The 15,516-nt window shown below is 43.8% G+C and overlaps 1 protein-coding gene across 1 annotated transcript; it reads left to right on the top strand.

The window, feature by feature from the left end:
* The first annotated feature begins 728 nt into the window (after nucleotides 1-728).
* On the top strand, nucleotides 729-13,438 carry SFRP4 (secreted frizzled related protein 4). Its single transcript, XM_082692886.1, has 6 exons — nucleotides 729-1,520; nucleotides 2,783-2,863; nucleotides 2,962-3,027; nucleotides 5,721-5,919; nucleotides 8,372-8,435; nucleotides 10,756-13,438. Exons 1-6 carry the CDS (start codon nucleotides 1,076-1,078, stop codon nucleotides 10,939-10,941), a joined length of 1,041 nt encoding a protein of 346 aa, XP_082549012.1. The 5' UTR covers nucleotides 729-1,075; the 3' UTR covers nucleotides 10,942-13,438.
* Nucleotides 13,439-15,516: the final 2,078 nt, after the last annotated feature.

Genomic DNA, 15,516 nt, shown 5'->3' with positions numbered 1-15,516 from the left:
AAAGGGAAAAAAATTTCTTTCAGATTGTGCAGTCCGGCGCTCTGTGTTTTCTCCTGGGTTGCATTCAGGCTGGGGAGAGGAATGGGGAGTGAGAAAAAGGAAGAGGAATGTTGGCGGATGGAAAACATTCCTCAACTAGAAGATGCTATTATTGCACCTTAAGATAGTTCTGTTCCTGGAGCAGGTACAGACCAAATGCCATTCTGGAAAAGCCTGAGCCCAAATTCATGTCTTCTAGTCACAACAATAACAAAACCCAACTGTGCAACTGGTGGGGGGCGCGGGGGAGGATGTGTTTATGTAACGTGTCGGTCCAGCGCCGCACAGTAGTCTCGCCGCTCCGCGCCTCTCGTGCCCCCTACTGGGGACAGCAAGCATGTTCAGAATTAAAGGGCCGCACAAGTTGCCATTTCCCTCCTACTCTGTACTTGGGGAACCTATGTGGCAGAGAGGGAGCAAAGTTCAGCTTTGACCCAGATAGCGTCTTCCTCTCTCCTGAAATCCTCTCCTGCACCCTCCTGGATCCGGTGTCCAAAACGACTGCCAGAGACTGTCTCTTGGTGCGGAGTAAAAGGACTGGCCAGACTAAAAAGGAGGGACTTTGGGGAAATGCAGGATTCCAGCCCGCGGCTGCGGCCCGGAGGAGATGATGTCACCGCTCCGGCAAAGAGAGGCCTGGGGGGGTGGGGCGGCCGAGGGGGAGCCCGCGCCGCGCCCGCCGCTGCCAAGGGAGCGTTCCGGGCCCACGTCAGGGGAAGTGTCGGGATAAATAGGGTCCCGCAATGGCCGAGGCCGGCTGCGCTCGGAGCTGCCGGGTCCGGGACTGGAGCTGCCCGGGCGGGTCCGCGCCCCGCAGGCTGAGGGCTGGCGCTGCTCGAGCTCGGTGCGCCGGACGCCGGATACCCCCGGCCAGTCCCCGCGGCCCCGTACCTCTACCGACGGCAGCGCGGGTGGAGAGCCTCTCCCGTGCCCCCGAAGGACTTCCTCCCCGTGGAAGGGAGGGCGACAGACTAGGGGGGCAGCAAGCCAGGGGCCCTTTGTGTCCGTCGGGGCGGCGGCGCGCCGGGGCAGTGCCATGCTGCTCTCCGTCCTGGCGGCGCTGTGCCTGGGGCTGCGCCTGGCGCTCGGCGTCCGCGGCGCGCCCTGCGAGGCGGTGCGCATCCCCATGTGCCGGCACATGCCCTGGAACATCACGCGGATGCCCAACCACCTGCACCACAGCACGCAGGAGAACGCCATCCTAGCCATCGAGCAGTACGAGGAGCTGGTGGACGTGAACTGTAGCTCGGTGCTGCGCTTCTTCCTCTGCGCCATGTACGCGCCCATCTGCACGCTGGAGTTCCTGCACGACCCCATCAAGCCGTGCAAGTCGGTGTGCCAGCGCGCGCGCGACGACTGCGAGCCCCTCATGAAGATGTACAACCACAGCTGGCCCGAGAGCCTGGCCTGCGACGAGCTGCCTGTCTACGATCGCGGCGTGTGCATCTCGCCGGAAGCCATCGTCACCGACCTCCCCGAGGGTGAGGCCGAGGGGAAGGACCGAGGGGGCGAGGGGCATTCTTGCCGCCTGAGAACCTGGCGCCGGCTTCTTCCGATGCCAGTGGCTGGGCAGTCAGTCCCCCGTCCCACTTCCGAGGGTTGGAGGAGGTGGGAAGGGCTGGTGACCTGACTTTGGGGTAAAGTCTGGTTTCCCTAGGGGAATTTCGGGAACTGAAGCATACCACGTCCATAGACTATGTGTGTGTGCGGGGTGAGGAGTGTTTTTAGAGAGAACCATGGAGGGCATTGTCATTGACAGTGAGAGAACAGCGGCAGCAAACACGCGTATAAGTGGGGCATAGGATGGGTCTGGGCCGGAGTTAAGCACTTGGCGTGTATCCTTGAGTCCTGCAAACGGTCCCACGGGAATTCTCCAGTTAGTGTAAGCTCTTGAAAACTCTTGCGGAAAAATTCGGTACCGGTCATCATCACTCCCCACCAGGAGTGTCCTTTGTAAATTTAATCGTTCTGAAAAATTGTGATGTCTGTTTCATGGTCAATGCCTGTGACCTCTTAGTTAACTGGATATCAACTTTTGCTTCTTTTTTTTTTTTTTTAATTTTATTGCTTTTCTAGGATGAAGGAGCAAGTTTAAATTCATTTCTTGAAATGAAATCTAAGAATATTTTCCATGCCTTTATCCCTGACCCAGGTTCCTGCACATTTAAAGAGATTATGGTGTTGCCTTAGTGTAGTTTCTGAGGTTCTAGCTCAGAGTATTGCCCAACACATGAAGGAGAAGTAAAGTGAAGAGAAAATTGAAACTCCTGTCTAATTCAAAGCTTCAGGAAAAAAAATGTATTGCTTACATTATGTAAATGATAGAAGGTTATGCTTTTCGGGAGGTTTATTTAGCTGTGGACTGTTTCTGCACTGCAAAAGGAGAGGTGGTGATTTGGAAATATTCTGAATATTTTGATTAGGGTCAACTGTCAACTTGGAAAAACCAACATTTTAAAATGGATTTGGAAGGGAAGTTAGCTGTGTGTATCAGCCAAGTCAAATGGACACACATTCACATCAGTTTGCTCGATAGGCAAAAAAATCTCACTCAAAAGTCTTTTTTCCTAAGCCCAGGAATGTCTGTATGAAAGAGAGAGTTGAAAATCACATGCCCCTTTTACAATATAGTATTATTCTTTTGTGATGCTATGCTAGTGTGTGTCTTCCAGATGGTTCTTTATTCCAGTTGGGTGAGCAGGCTAAGTGACTGACCACACCCGTGCGGCTCTGTGTGTTTCAGATGCTAAGTGGATAGACATCACACCAGACATGATGGTTCAGGAAAGGCCTCTGGATGTGGACTGTAAACGCCTAAGCCCTGGTGAGTTCTTTCTCCTTGAGGTTCCCTCTTTGTCTCCTCCCCAGAGTGGTTTTTGGGACACTTTTTCCAACTTCTTGTCTCTCTTTCATCTCCTTCAGACCGGTGCAAGTGCAAGAAGGTGAAGCCCACTCTGGCGACATATCTGAGCAAAAACTACAGCTACGGTAAGTCACCGACGCAGCCGTTCACTTGGGGACTTGGCACGTTACAACGCCAGCCACAAAGATGATGACCAAGTGGTTCCGTGGGTTCTCCATGGCACAAAGACAACTGTCAAGTGCCTTGCTTTTCTGGGTAAACTAAGGAAAACCAAAGTAGCTTACCCAGGGAGAACAGTGATTTGGGTCAGAGTGCAAATTTGCCATCGAGTTTCTACTTGTCTTGGGGAGATGGGCCAATCAGCCAGGCCAGCCCACCTGACCTGTTCTCTTCCTGAGGTTTCCTGAAGGATGGGTGCGTGATCCATGGGTTGCATTATCTCGGGCCCAAGGGCCCAAGAACTAAGACCCACCCATGTTTCTTTTTACTTATAAACATCTGTAAGTATTTAACATCTTAAAGGCATTGCGAGAAAATATGTACAAGTATTGACATAGTTTAAATGTCCTCTTCTCATATGGTCCATATATACAATGGAATATTATGCTGCCATCAGAAAGGATGAATACCCAACTTTTGCATCAACATGGATGGGACTGGAGAAGATAATGCTGAATGAAATAAGTCAAGCAGAGAAAGTCAATTATCATACTGTTTCACTTACTTGTGGAGCATAAGGAATAACATGGAGGACATTAGGAGAAGGAAAGGGAAGGTGATTGGGGAAGGTGGAAGGGGATCTGAAGGATGAGAGACTATTGACTCTGAGAAACAAACTTAGGGTTTTGGAAGGGAGAGGGTGGAGGATGGGTGAGCCTGGTGGTGGGTATTAAGGAGGGCACGTATTACATGGAGCACTGGGTATGGTGCATAAATCTTGGAACACTGAAAAAAATAAAATAAAATTAAGATGTTAAAAAATAGTCCTCTTACTGGAAAGAACAGTCAGCACATTGTTCGATGAATCAGGCTATTTTTAATTTTTTTAAGTAAATTTAATTCTATTACCATTTGAAAGTAAACTTAATTAAAAATACCTTCTTTTTTTTTTTTTAAGATCTTATTTATTTATTTATTTGACAGAGAGCGAGAGAACACAAGCAGGGGGAGTGGGAGTGGGAGAGGGAGAAACAGGCCTCCCACTGAGCAGGGAGCGGGATGCAGGACTTGATCCAAGGATCCTGGAATCATGACTTGAGCCGAAGGCAGATACTTAACAACTGAGCCAACCAGTCTCCCCCCAAATAGGTTCTTTTAAAATATCTGTTTGGACTCCTTTATGTTCATTTGCATCTCTTAAATTACTTCTGCTGAAAGAACAGGAACTATTTTGGCGAAAGTGTCATTTTATTTGTTAACTTTGTTTTCTGTAATTCAGACTGAAATTTTAAATCCTGAACTTTATGCAATATATCACATGTGTAAGTAGGAAAAGCATGGCCATATAAAAGTCTGAAAAAATAACTCTTATTTGAATTGTAAGATTTAAGATTATACACAGCCAATGTGGGTAACTCAACCGAACAAACAAACAAACAAAAAAACAACTATCTTTTCCATTAGCTTCCATTATTATTGTTTAAAACTGTTCTTTGTAGGTTTTGTCTTAATCTAATCTACTTTGTCCCTCATCTGACACTAACAAGCCCTCCTTACTAACCCTAGTTTCACTGTCTTGCTGTTCTCCCTGAACTACTTTGATGATGAAACCGTTTTCTATTTAAGTCCTTTGGCTTCTTCATAAACCAGCTTTCTAGGACGGAATCCAAGACAGATCCATGCTAGGCTGATTACAATTCCGTGGAAGGCAGTAATAGCAAGGAACCAAAAGAGACAGAATTTAAAGTTGTATCAGGGACAGTGATGTTAACAGCCATCTGTAATAAGAGTTAGACTTCTGCTCACCGCAGACCTGGCTTTGACAGTCGGCACAATTAAAGGATTGAGAGCGGTTATCTTCAGAGACTCCTTCCAGTTCAGAAATGTTATGACTTTAATAACTTCCTTTGGAAGAGAGGAAGTTCCAGCATCAGACGGATGGTTGCACCAAACAAACTTTCAAGTGGCTTCTGAGGGGCGCCTGGGTGGCTCAGTGGGTTGAGCGCCCAACTCTTGATTTCTGCTTGGTCATGATCTCATGACCTTGGGCTCAGCGGGGAGTCTGCCTGAGATTCTCTCTCCTCTCTCTCTGTCACTCCCCCTTCATGCGCGCTCTCTCTCTCTCTCTCTCTCTTCCTCTCTCTCTCTCTCTCATAATACGTCTTTGAAAAAGCGGCTTCTGAACTCTCAAACACATGATCTTCACTTCAGATCCTCACAAGGCAAAGGATCAACAAATACTCGTTTTTGTGAGATTTTTATTCACGTCCCTGACATGAATTTCCAGATATGACTTGAGCCAACAAACATACAAACAAAGGAGACTAACCATAGATTTTAAGCCTGCGAACAATGCATGAGAGTCTCTATTCACATCCTAGCTGCCACCCGATCCGAGCAGTCACCCAGCCGGAGGCACAGCCCAGACGGAGCCCGCTGGTCCCCGTGCTCTTGCATCTCACCGCGGGATCCGGGACTTGAAAGACAATGCAGACAGTGTGATTGTGTGGGCTCCTTGCCTGTGTCTGGGCAGCTTGGACATGACCATAATTACAGGAGGGATTCTTTAAGAGAGGCTCAGGAGTTGGCGCGAAGACATCATCCTTCTTTGTCTCCAAAGGCACCATCAAACGCTGCTCTCGCTTTTCTTAAATCGCAGTCATTCACGCCAAGATAAAAGCTGTGCAGAGGAGCGGCTGTAACGAAGTGACCACTGTGGTGGACGTGAAAGAGATCTTCAAGTCCTTGTCCCCCATTCCACGAACGCAAGTCCCGCTCATCACCAATTCTTCCTGCCAGTGCCCTCACATCCTGCCCCACCAAGACGTTCTCATCATGTGTTACGAGTGGCGTTCCAGGTAGGCACAAAGGGGCCGAAGCAACTGCACACTGCTTCTAGAAGCGTGAATCTCGTTTAGCAGGGATGGCTTATTTAAAAAAAAAAAAAAAAAAAAAAGCAGGGGGGCATCCGTAGTTGTTTTTTAAAAAAGACAACCAAATAAATAAATAAATAAATAAATCATTTTAACACATGCCACTGTTGCCATATCACATATCCTAAATATCATTGATTTCCTCGTGGTATTAAGGAAAACAGGAGTATTTGAAGGGAATCCTTAAAAATCAATTTTGGAATTCATTAAGCAACTTGAAAAATTTAGCAGAAAAATTGCTATGAGTTAAAACAGTTCTTCTCAAACCTTGAATCAATCTTAGTGTGGCAAATCATGAATATTTCTTAAGAGCTCTTTGATAACTTATAGCTCTAGTAACGTTGGCCATTTGAGATGACAGGTCCATGTTTTCCTTATATGCAATATAAATGTACAGTATTTGTTTGATAAACCATTGCACACACACCCACATACACAGTCACACTCACACTCACATATACAATTATCTCTAGCTGGGAGTGTGCCTCCCTACCTCTCTTTCCTTCACATCTTTTTATATATTGGTACATTCCTTGTAATGGAAAAATCGAACTCTGCAGACCAGGTTCCAGGAAGGACGCCATAACCTGCTGCAGGCTATATCTCCAACAAAGTGACTCCTTTTTTATAGAACCTGTCTTCCCTTCGATTCCCTGTCATTAATGCTCATCGGTTTCCTCTGGATACAGCTATGGACTATCTCTCCAAAACCCCTTTTGAAACTGACTCACTTGACTACTTCCTCGATCTGTACCTTATCAGTACTTGGGTACCCTCCTCACATCACCTATGCCACCTTGTGTTCTTGGCTTTAAAGCTGTTCTTGGCTTGATAGCTTGTCTCTCTAAAGAAGCTGAGTGAATGAGGGTTGATTGAATGTTTCTGGGCTCATCTCTTGCCCAGATGTTTGTATCTGCTGCAGGATGAGATGCCGTTCTGGGAACGTTCCGGACCGTTCGTCGTTAAATCCTACTGGGACAGATGAATGGATTATAAATGAATTAAATAACCGCTTTCCTGTCATCCTTTCTATTTGCTTGTAGACTTAATGTAATTCTGATGAAAATACCAGTAAAAATATTTTTGAATGACTGGGACTTAGGTCTTCACAAATGATGCTGATGATCATTTGGAAGAACAAAATGGGCAAGGGCGTGTAAAGGAGATGATTGAAAATACCTTTTGAAAGGAGACCTGCCTGAGGAGAAACAGAAAACTGGTACAAAGCTACACTTGCTAAAGCCGCGTGGGGCAGGAGTACACATATAGGTAAATAACACAGAGGAAGCAGACTTGAAACAGATTCTAATGCACAAAATAACTTATGAAGGAGATAAGGTAAATCAATTGGACATGAATATATTATTTAGTAAATGTTGCAAGTATTTTTATTTGGAAAACTAGTACCTATTTTCACTTTAAGCTGTACTATAAAATAAATTTCAAATGGATTAAAGAGATATTTTTAAAATGTAACAATAGAGGATAAAATTAGGTGAATAGATATGTGAAATCTGAATGACAAAGTACTTTGCAAACATGAAATTAATTAGAAGAAATTACAAGGGGAAAATGTCAATACATAATTTTGATGACATAATATCATGGACATACAAATCACCCAAAAAGGACAATAAATATTAAGAAAAATACTTGCAATAATTATGACAAAGGAATAGTAACCTTCCTCTATAAAGAGTTCATATTTGACACATTAAGGCTACAATATATAAAAAATGTGTATATAAATCTATACGGACAAGTTCCAGAAGAAATACAATTAGTATTTACCTCTTTAATTTACCTCTTTAATTCTGCAATCCCAATAAAAAATTTTTGGAATGAAAGTTTAACCATTCTGAAAACAGTTTGGCACTGTGCATGGAAAGCTTTGGAAAAAGACATAGTCTTTGACCCAATAATTCTACTTTCAGAAATCTGGCCTAAGGCAATAATAAGTCAGTGCACACACACACGCACACACATATATACATAAGGACATTTAACACAAAGCTGGCAATAGTAGCTAAGCAAATGGAGGTTCAATAGCAGAGAAAGGCCCAAGTGTATTATGCATATCATTGTTGAAATATTTTATGGTTATTAAAGCTGTATTTTTAAATTATTCTAATTATGTGAGAAAATGTGTAAATAGAATGGTAAAAAATATACAGTCTGATCTAAATATACAGTGTGGTTCAAATATATGTATAAGTACAAGAAAGAATAAAAGGAAATGCTAGTAAAATATGAATGGTGGTTATGTGGATTGTAGAGTTAAGGGTTATAAAGATTTTTTGTTTTTTATAGTTTTTTGTATTTTTCAACTTTTTCCTTTCATAATCAGAATGGCTCAAGATCAATTTCTTTTTCTCAGGATGATGCTTCTTGAAAACTGTTTAGTTGAAAAATGGAGAGATCAACTCAGTAAAAGATCCATAGTAAGTATAAATGGCAACACTAAGGATATGGGGTTAAGGGCATGTGAAGAAATTCTCTAAGCTGGAGGATTCTTCACATTCTTCCATCTCCAGAATCTCAGGGGAGCCTGCAATAGCAGCACTATTTATCTTTTGAATAAGTAAAGAGCCCAGCTATTCTGACTTTGAAGTTGTAGCAGGAACCTCTCTTCAGCTTCAGAGGGATTTGTTTGCATTCAATACTGATCAACTGGTTATTTCCAGATTAAATTATGTGTGTGTGTTTTTTTTTTTAATTTTCTTTGTGGTATTTCATTTAACTATTTTAGCAAAATCAGTAAGGTACTTGACCAGAATTAACAACCACAGGGCTTAAAACAGGCATAGACACATAAGGGTGTGAATACACACTTTTAAAATTCATGCCGTCTCTGTACAAAGCATAATCTTTCCTTGTATTTGAGATATTTATAATGATGTTTGTCAAAATCAATTATCTACCACTTCCTCATATCAGGGAGATCATATGATAGTTGTCTTTCTCTGCTTGACTTATTTCGCTAAGCATGATACGGAGAAGAATAAATGAAACAAGATGGGATTGGGAGGGAGACAAACCATAAGTGACTCTTAATCTCACAAAACAAACTGAGGGTTGCTGGGGGGAGGGGGTTTGGGAGAAGGGGGTGGGATTATGGACATTGGGGAGGGTATGTGCTTTGGTGAGTGCTGTGAAGTGTGTAAACCTGGTGATTCACAGACCTGTACCCCTGGGGATAAAAATATATGTTTATTAAAAAAAAAAAAAAAAAAAATCAATTATCTACAAATTGTAATCATTTTGTAGTCAAATCCATGATTTTAGTGGTAACATATTAATTAATTAATTGAAATATTGGTAATTCAATTAAAGGTGTTAAAATAATTTTTTTGCCCAGAGGTATGAGATCACACCAGAGCTAAAGAAATCAGGTCATTGGCTGGAAATGGTTAAAGAGTCCCCTGTCCTGAAAATACGTTTAGATATATCTAGGAGAATTTGTGTTTTCAGGTTCACAAAAGGTGTTAGAATGGCCTGTGGCCTCTCAGTTTGCAAGGGAAAAGTCTACATTAATACCGGCTTATGGAGAAGGTGGTTTGAACACAGCCTCTCCCACTCCATGCATTTCGGAATAACATGACGGTCACATCTGAGCGAAAAACTCAGGAACTGCTCAGAAGGACACTTAGCCTTACTGGACAGAAAATTCTAGCATGATCCAGTTTCCAAGACTACAGTAGAGTAGAAGCATCAATGTAGAAAGCACATCCACCATAAGGACCTGAGGGGAAAGCAAGCTTTCGGGAATCCTAGCTGTTTGGGCCGTTCACTTTTGCAGCAAATATTGTAATATGCTTCCGTGAGAATTTGAAGCACCCCATAACAGCAGACGTGATGAGCTGATTATTCCAGAACAGACTAGAATTGTGCCCTGGGAGGGTGGAGACCATGTCTCTCCTTTCCCTGCATTTCTAGTGCCTCGGATGATACCCAGCCTGCGGTCTTGCTCCAACTCTTGCTGAATGAAATATACTCTAACAAAGCAGGGGTGTTAGGTTATAATAAAAGGCATTGTCTATTCAAGTGGACTCACTTTTTCAGGTTTTCTTCCATGCTGCTGTTTAAATGAATAGTATTTCTTTATATTAAAAGCAGAAAGTCCTTTTCTGTCAAGGAAACAACTCTCCAGAAAGTCTCATCTCTCATCGGGTCCGGGTGGCTAACACTTGAGTGGATGACTAGAGGTGGGACGGGCTTCTGTCCTCCTTTGGGTGGGGGAGAATAAGGTGAGCCCACCCAGAAATGCGCTGGGGGACCCCCTGGCTTTCTGGGTGGGGCTGGATAGACTTCTGCTCTCAGCCATGTCCCAGCCTCTTCAGAAGGCCTTGCTGGGCAGGAATGTCGCATTGCAGGGTGATGGGGCAAAAGTAGCACAGCCTGGGGACGTGGGCCCTGCGGTCAGACTGGTGAATTTGAATCCGAGCTCTGGTATTTGTCGCTCTGTGACGGCTGCAAAGGAGCTCTGCGCGCCTGTTTCCTGGTCATGACCATGGTGTCCACCTAGCAGGGCTGTCGGGAGTTTCCGTAAAATGAATGGGTATCAGGACTTTATCCCATCCTGAGTGCTTTTCAAATCCTCTGGTGTACGCTAAGTGCTCGGCAAAGCAGGGTGGCGATCTCGATCTCTGTTGTCATGACGCAACTATTACAGGGAAAACAGTGGCATCAGTTCTGACGTCCATTCAGCAGCATTACACGGTGAGGTGTACATGATGGTCACGTTTGCACCTTGTTTCCCAGCAGTGGGAAGAGAGGCTGCAGGAACAGCGCAGGACTGTTCAGGACAAGAAGCGAACAGCCGGGCGGACCAGTCGTAGCAACACCCCAAAACCAAAGGGAAAGCCGCCCGCTCCCAAGCCAGCCACCCCCAAGAAGACCATTAAAGCTAGGAGTGCCCAAAAGAGAACAAACCCAAAAAGAGTGTGAGCCTGCTGCTTTCTGGAACTGCCTCCCAGGATGAGGCCAGGTGCCGCCCAGCCTGGGGGAGGGCCCGCTCCCCTTGCCTTAACAACTACAGCGCTCCCCATAGACGACACATCTTGCGGCATTTTTCTTAATGATCTGCTTCCATTTTTCTTCTCAAGCCACCACAAACCGTAGTGGTAGGTATGTCCTTTGGTGTGGAAGGTATATGAAAGCTGAACGCGGGTGGACAAAGCTGCTCGCGGCATGCAGAGTGGCCTTCGCGGTGCCTACCCTGGGAGATCTCTGTGTGTGGGAAAGACGCTTTGGTTCTTACATTTGACCTAATATGTGCATTGGAAAATAAATGCCATATTACAAACAAAACACCCATTTTTTTTTTTTTTTTACGATATGTTTTATTTCGGTTTGACTTGTGTTGTTAGAAGGTTCGTGATATTTTAAGATGGGATTGGAAATATAATGATTCTAAGGAGGAAAGTGGAAAAACTGAATGTCCCAAAGAGCCTTATGTGTTTGTTGTTTGAGGAAGAATTTCATTTCATTGTGATAAAAGGGAATTTTTGAATAACTTAGAAAAGCAGAATGTGGAAAATTTTATTTTATTTTATTTTATTTTATTTTACAAAGAACCCCTTTAGCTCATTTTTAGCCAGAAACTTTGGAAACTAAAAAAATAATAATGATAACTAAGGCAATAAAAGGGAAAGGCAGGCACAGTGCATCTGGATTCTTGTTTCCGGGCTGCCATGCCGTGGGTGGAAAGCTGCTGAATTCACTTTCATGATGCTTCTCATTAGCAATGCTTATGTAGCACCAGAAACAAGAGTTCATTTCTCCTATTATGATTCATGTACCAGTAACTCAACCCCCAGAGAATTTCACATCCGTGGACGTGGTGCTCATGTCATCTCCCAGGACACCCCAGGTACCTTGATGCCAAGCCTGAGAAAATTTTCTGTCTGCAGATAGCCGGTGCCTGCAAAGGTGCCATGGGCCCAATGTGGGGGCAGGGGTGGGGCGGGGGGTTGGGGACCAGGACTCCAAAGTCCCTGGTTCTCAGCCGACGCTGGTACCCCAGCCACATACCAGCTCTGTGCTCGGAAAGGCAACTATAGTCACTTCTCCATTCGAGGAGGTGGAGGAACAATCTGAAAGCTGAAGTATAATATCTCCTTTAGCTTTCCCAATGTCCCTGCATCCCACAGAAGGCGGGAAGTGACATGTCGTGCTCACACAAGATCATTAGACACACAATCTCCTCTCATCTCCGTAGCCATCGGGACACCGAAGAGAGTGGGTTGCGTAAACCCAGGAGAAAGTGGAGAAATGGGGTTAATAAGAATGCAGGCATGGGCTGCCCTCTCCGTTGTCACCACTGCAGGGTGGTGGAGTTAAAGGAGTCCAGGAGAGGGACCCACACAAGGGTACCAACAGTGTACTAGTGTATGTTGCTGCTCCATTAAAGGTCAAACTTCACTGGCCCTTAAGGAAAGCTGGAGAAGGTTCCGCATAGCACCACACCAAAGAAACCCACAGGAGGCCATTATGAGGCATTGGCAGCCTAGCCTACCTCCTCAGCATTGTAGGGATTCTCCGGGGAGGGGAATCGGAAATGGAGCTTTCCCCGGAAGTGGAGACAAAACACATATGTAAGCAAAAGTCAACACTTTAAGTACAATACTGAAGAGATTAAGAGTTTGAAGAGGACTACATATTTAAACACTGTTTACTTTAAATATTTAACTGAAATCATGTACTGAATATTAGATGAAATGTAGTACTTCAAGAGGAACATTAACACCTTACACAATTCTTAACTAAGCATGTTTATACGTTAGATAATATGTAACCATGCACATATATCCACTTGCTTAATCGACAAAAGATGAACCAGGCCACTCGGTTTATTTATTTTGAGAAAGTCAAAAATGAACAGCAGCCCACACTGAGAGTAACATGTCAAGGATGATGGTGGCCTTTGTGTGAGAACCAAAAATATCCTTCTCTCCCTTGAATACTTTCTCTATCGAAATACATGTGAGAGGAGTTAAATAAAAATATATGGAAAGGAAAGCTGAGACATTGAAATGAGACTTGTTTGAGAGTTGGGTTATTTAGTGAGAATAAAATAACTTATTTCACAATATTTGGATCAGCAAATCTCATAATTAAGGACAAATGCAGGCATTTTTTTTCAATAATTGTATTGGTCTTTCAATAAGATGGTAAACATGTATTTTCTATAAAGTATTTAATAAATGCATAAAGTACAAATAGTGGAATTAAAATCCTAGGTAATCCTGTGCATAGCTATGCAGAGGTAATCACTGTATTTTGGTTTACAATTTTCCACATGTTTCCTATGCATTTATATAATGATTTGAGGGGGGGAAAAACCCAAGAGCTTATTATGCTTACTGTTGATTAACCTTCCTTCTCCACTCAGCCTCTTATTCAGACTAGTTCTTGTGTCAATAAAGCTGATGCCACCCATTTATAATGGCTCTGTTGTTTTCTATGGTGTGCATTACTCGACAAACCCCGATGTTATTAGGGATTCAGGATGTTTCTTAACTAAACGTACTGAATAACTGAATCGATGACTTGATAACTCATATCTGTGCACAGCCTTAATTAGTTCTTCGGGGTAAGTCAGTTTAAATAGCATTGCTGGGCCAAGGGATATGCCCACCAAGGAAAGTTCTTGATTATAGTGTCAATTATCCATCAGGGTGTGGGGCCATAAATGGGCGAAAATGCTGGCTTTCCAAATCCTAAGACCGTTCGCCCTGTCAGTATTTCTGTATAAATTTTAGCTGGGAACTGGATGTCGCCTTGGGCAAAGCTCTGCTCTTCCTCTGTGAACCATCCCTGACAACACTGCAAACGCTCAGACGCTGGGGGCTAAGTGATGAAGCCCCTCAAAGAGGGTAGAGAGGACAAACAGATGATAGATAAGATAGAGACTTCCGGGGAAAGCCTGTGCAACCTCCTCAATTTTTTAATGAATCAAATTTACTAATATAACTGGTCAGCTAGAGACACCAAAGAATCAGGGTGTAGCAGACATGCCAGTAGATTTCTCCTCAGTCCAGCCTTCTTTTTTAGACACATGAGAATTTGGATAAATAGGTTAACCTTATTTTCTTCCTTTCTAGTTGGAAACCAATGTAGTGTAGGAGCGTGAGGTTGTTCAGTTGGTTAGGCGTCTGCCTTCAGCTCAGGTCATGATCTCGGGGTCCTGGGATCAAGCCCCACATTGAGCTCCATGTCGGGCTCCCTGCTCAGCAAGGAGTCTTCTTCTCCCTTCTCCTTCTGCCCCTCTCCCACCCCCCTCTTGCTCAAAGAAAGAAAGAGAAAGTAAGAGAAGAAAAGGAAGAGAAGGAAGGAAGGAAAAGAAAATGAAGAAACCAATGCAGTGTGAATAGACCTTTGGTTCCTGTCCTTGGATGCTTACAGAATTATCTATTGCAAACTTAATATAAAACCCTTTTTGTTGAACTAGCTGTAGGTGGAAGCAATCCCTGAATTAAAAAAATAAGGGTACTTTTTTTTTTTTTTATCACAAGTTTCTACCTGCTGTTAGCAGTGACTCAAAAAACAGAAGTGGTTACTCAGAATTGTGGAACGCAAAAATTGAATGGTACCTTAGAAGTCATACTCTAGCCTTCAGAAGAAACCTATACCAGGGATTGTCTGATGCCTCATGTGTAGTCAGAGGAAGATCTGGGGTCCCAAAGTTACTCAATTTTAACTTAACAGATCAAAGGGCTCTGCGTTGTCAGTAACATAAACCCAGGCTGTTAGAGGGAAGCCTCATGTTATCCACCACAGAAAGAGCAAATTAGCTCTTCTGGTCATAGCATGATATATGCCAATATTGATCATAGTTCCTAATGGGAAAATATTTTTTGTAAAGCATCTTACATTGGAAGATATATTATGTCACAGGGACAGACATGCCAACCAAAAACTTTAGCTCATTGTCAACTTTGTGGCTTAAGTGATGAGCAAGACCAAAATGGACTTAACTGTGGAAGGATTCCGCTTGAGGAAATGCCTGTGAGAGAGAACCGAAGGGAGGTAAACAGGGCCGGCAGGGTGGACAGTGTGAGGGAAGGAAGGTTGGGGGAAAACACTTCAGACTTCCTTCATGTCTTAAGGAGAATTGGGCAAGGCTGTGGGGGAAGTGTTGAGACAAGCCAGTCCCTCATCTCCCAGGGTCAGCTCTGCCTTCCTGTCCTACCATACTCAGTCACGAAAGGGGAGCAGCCCCATTGGCTTGGCGCATTGCTCACAATGCATTTCAGTCTGTAGCGTCTGGAGACCTGGTTAATCATGGTTCCTGTGGTTGGTGTCAAGCAGCAAATGTCTGTCAACTTCTGTAATTGTCATCTCCAAACTATTTGAACCTGTGAAACCCCAAAACTTTAACGTCTTCATGTCTTCTTGATGTCTTTTCTGTCTTATTTCAAATTTATTGAAGAGAAAATGCACCGATCATAAGTACAGTCTTACAGTATTTACCCTTCTACCCAAGAGAGGTCTCTTTGTACTTGAGTGTAAGGAATGGCA

Source organism: Mustela nivalis, assembly GCF_964662115.1.
Source record: "Mustela nivalis genome assembly, chromosome: 12".
NCBI lineage: Eukaryota > Metazoa > Chordata > Mammalia > Carnivora > Mustelidae > Mustela > Mustela nivalis.
This window is presented reverse-complemented; position numbering and strand designations above follow the sequence as displayed.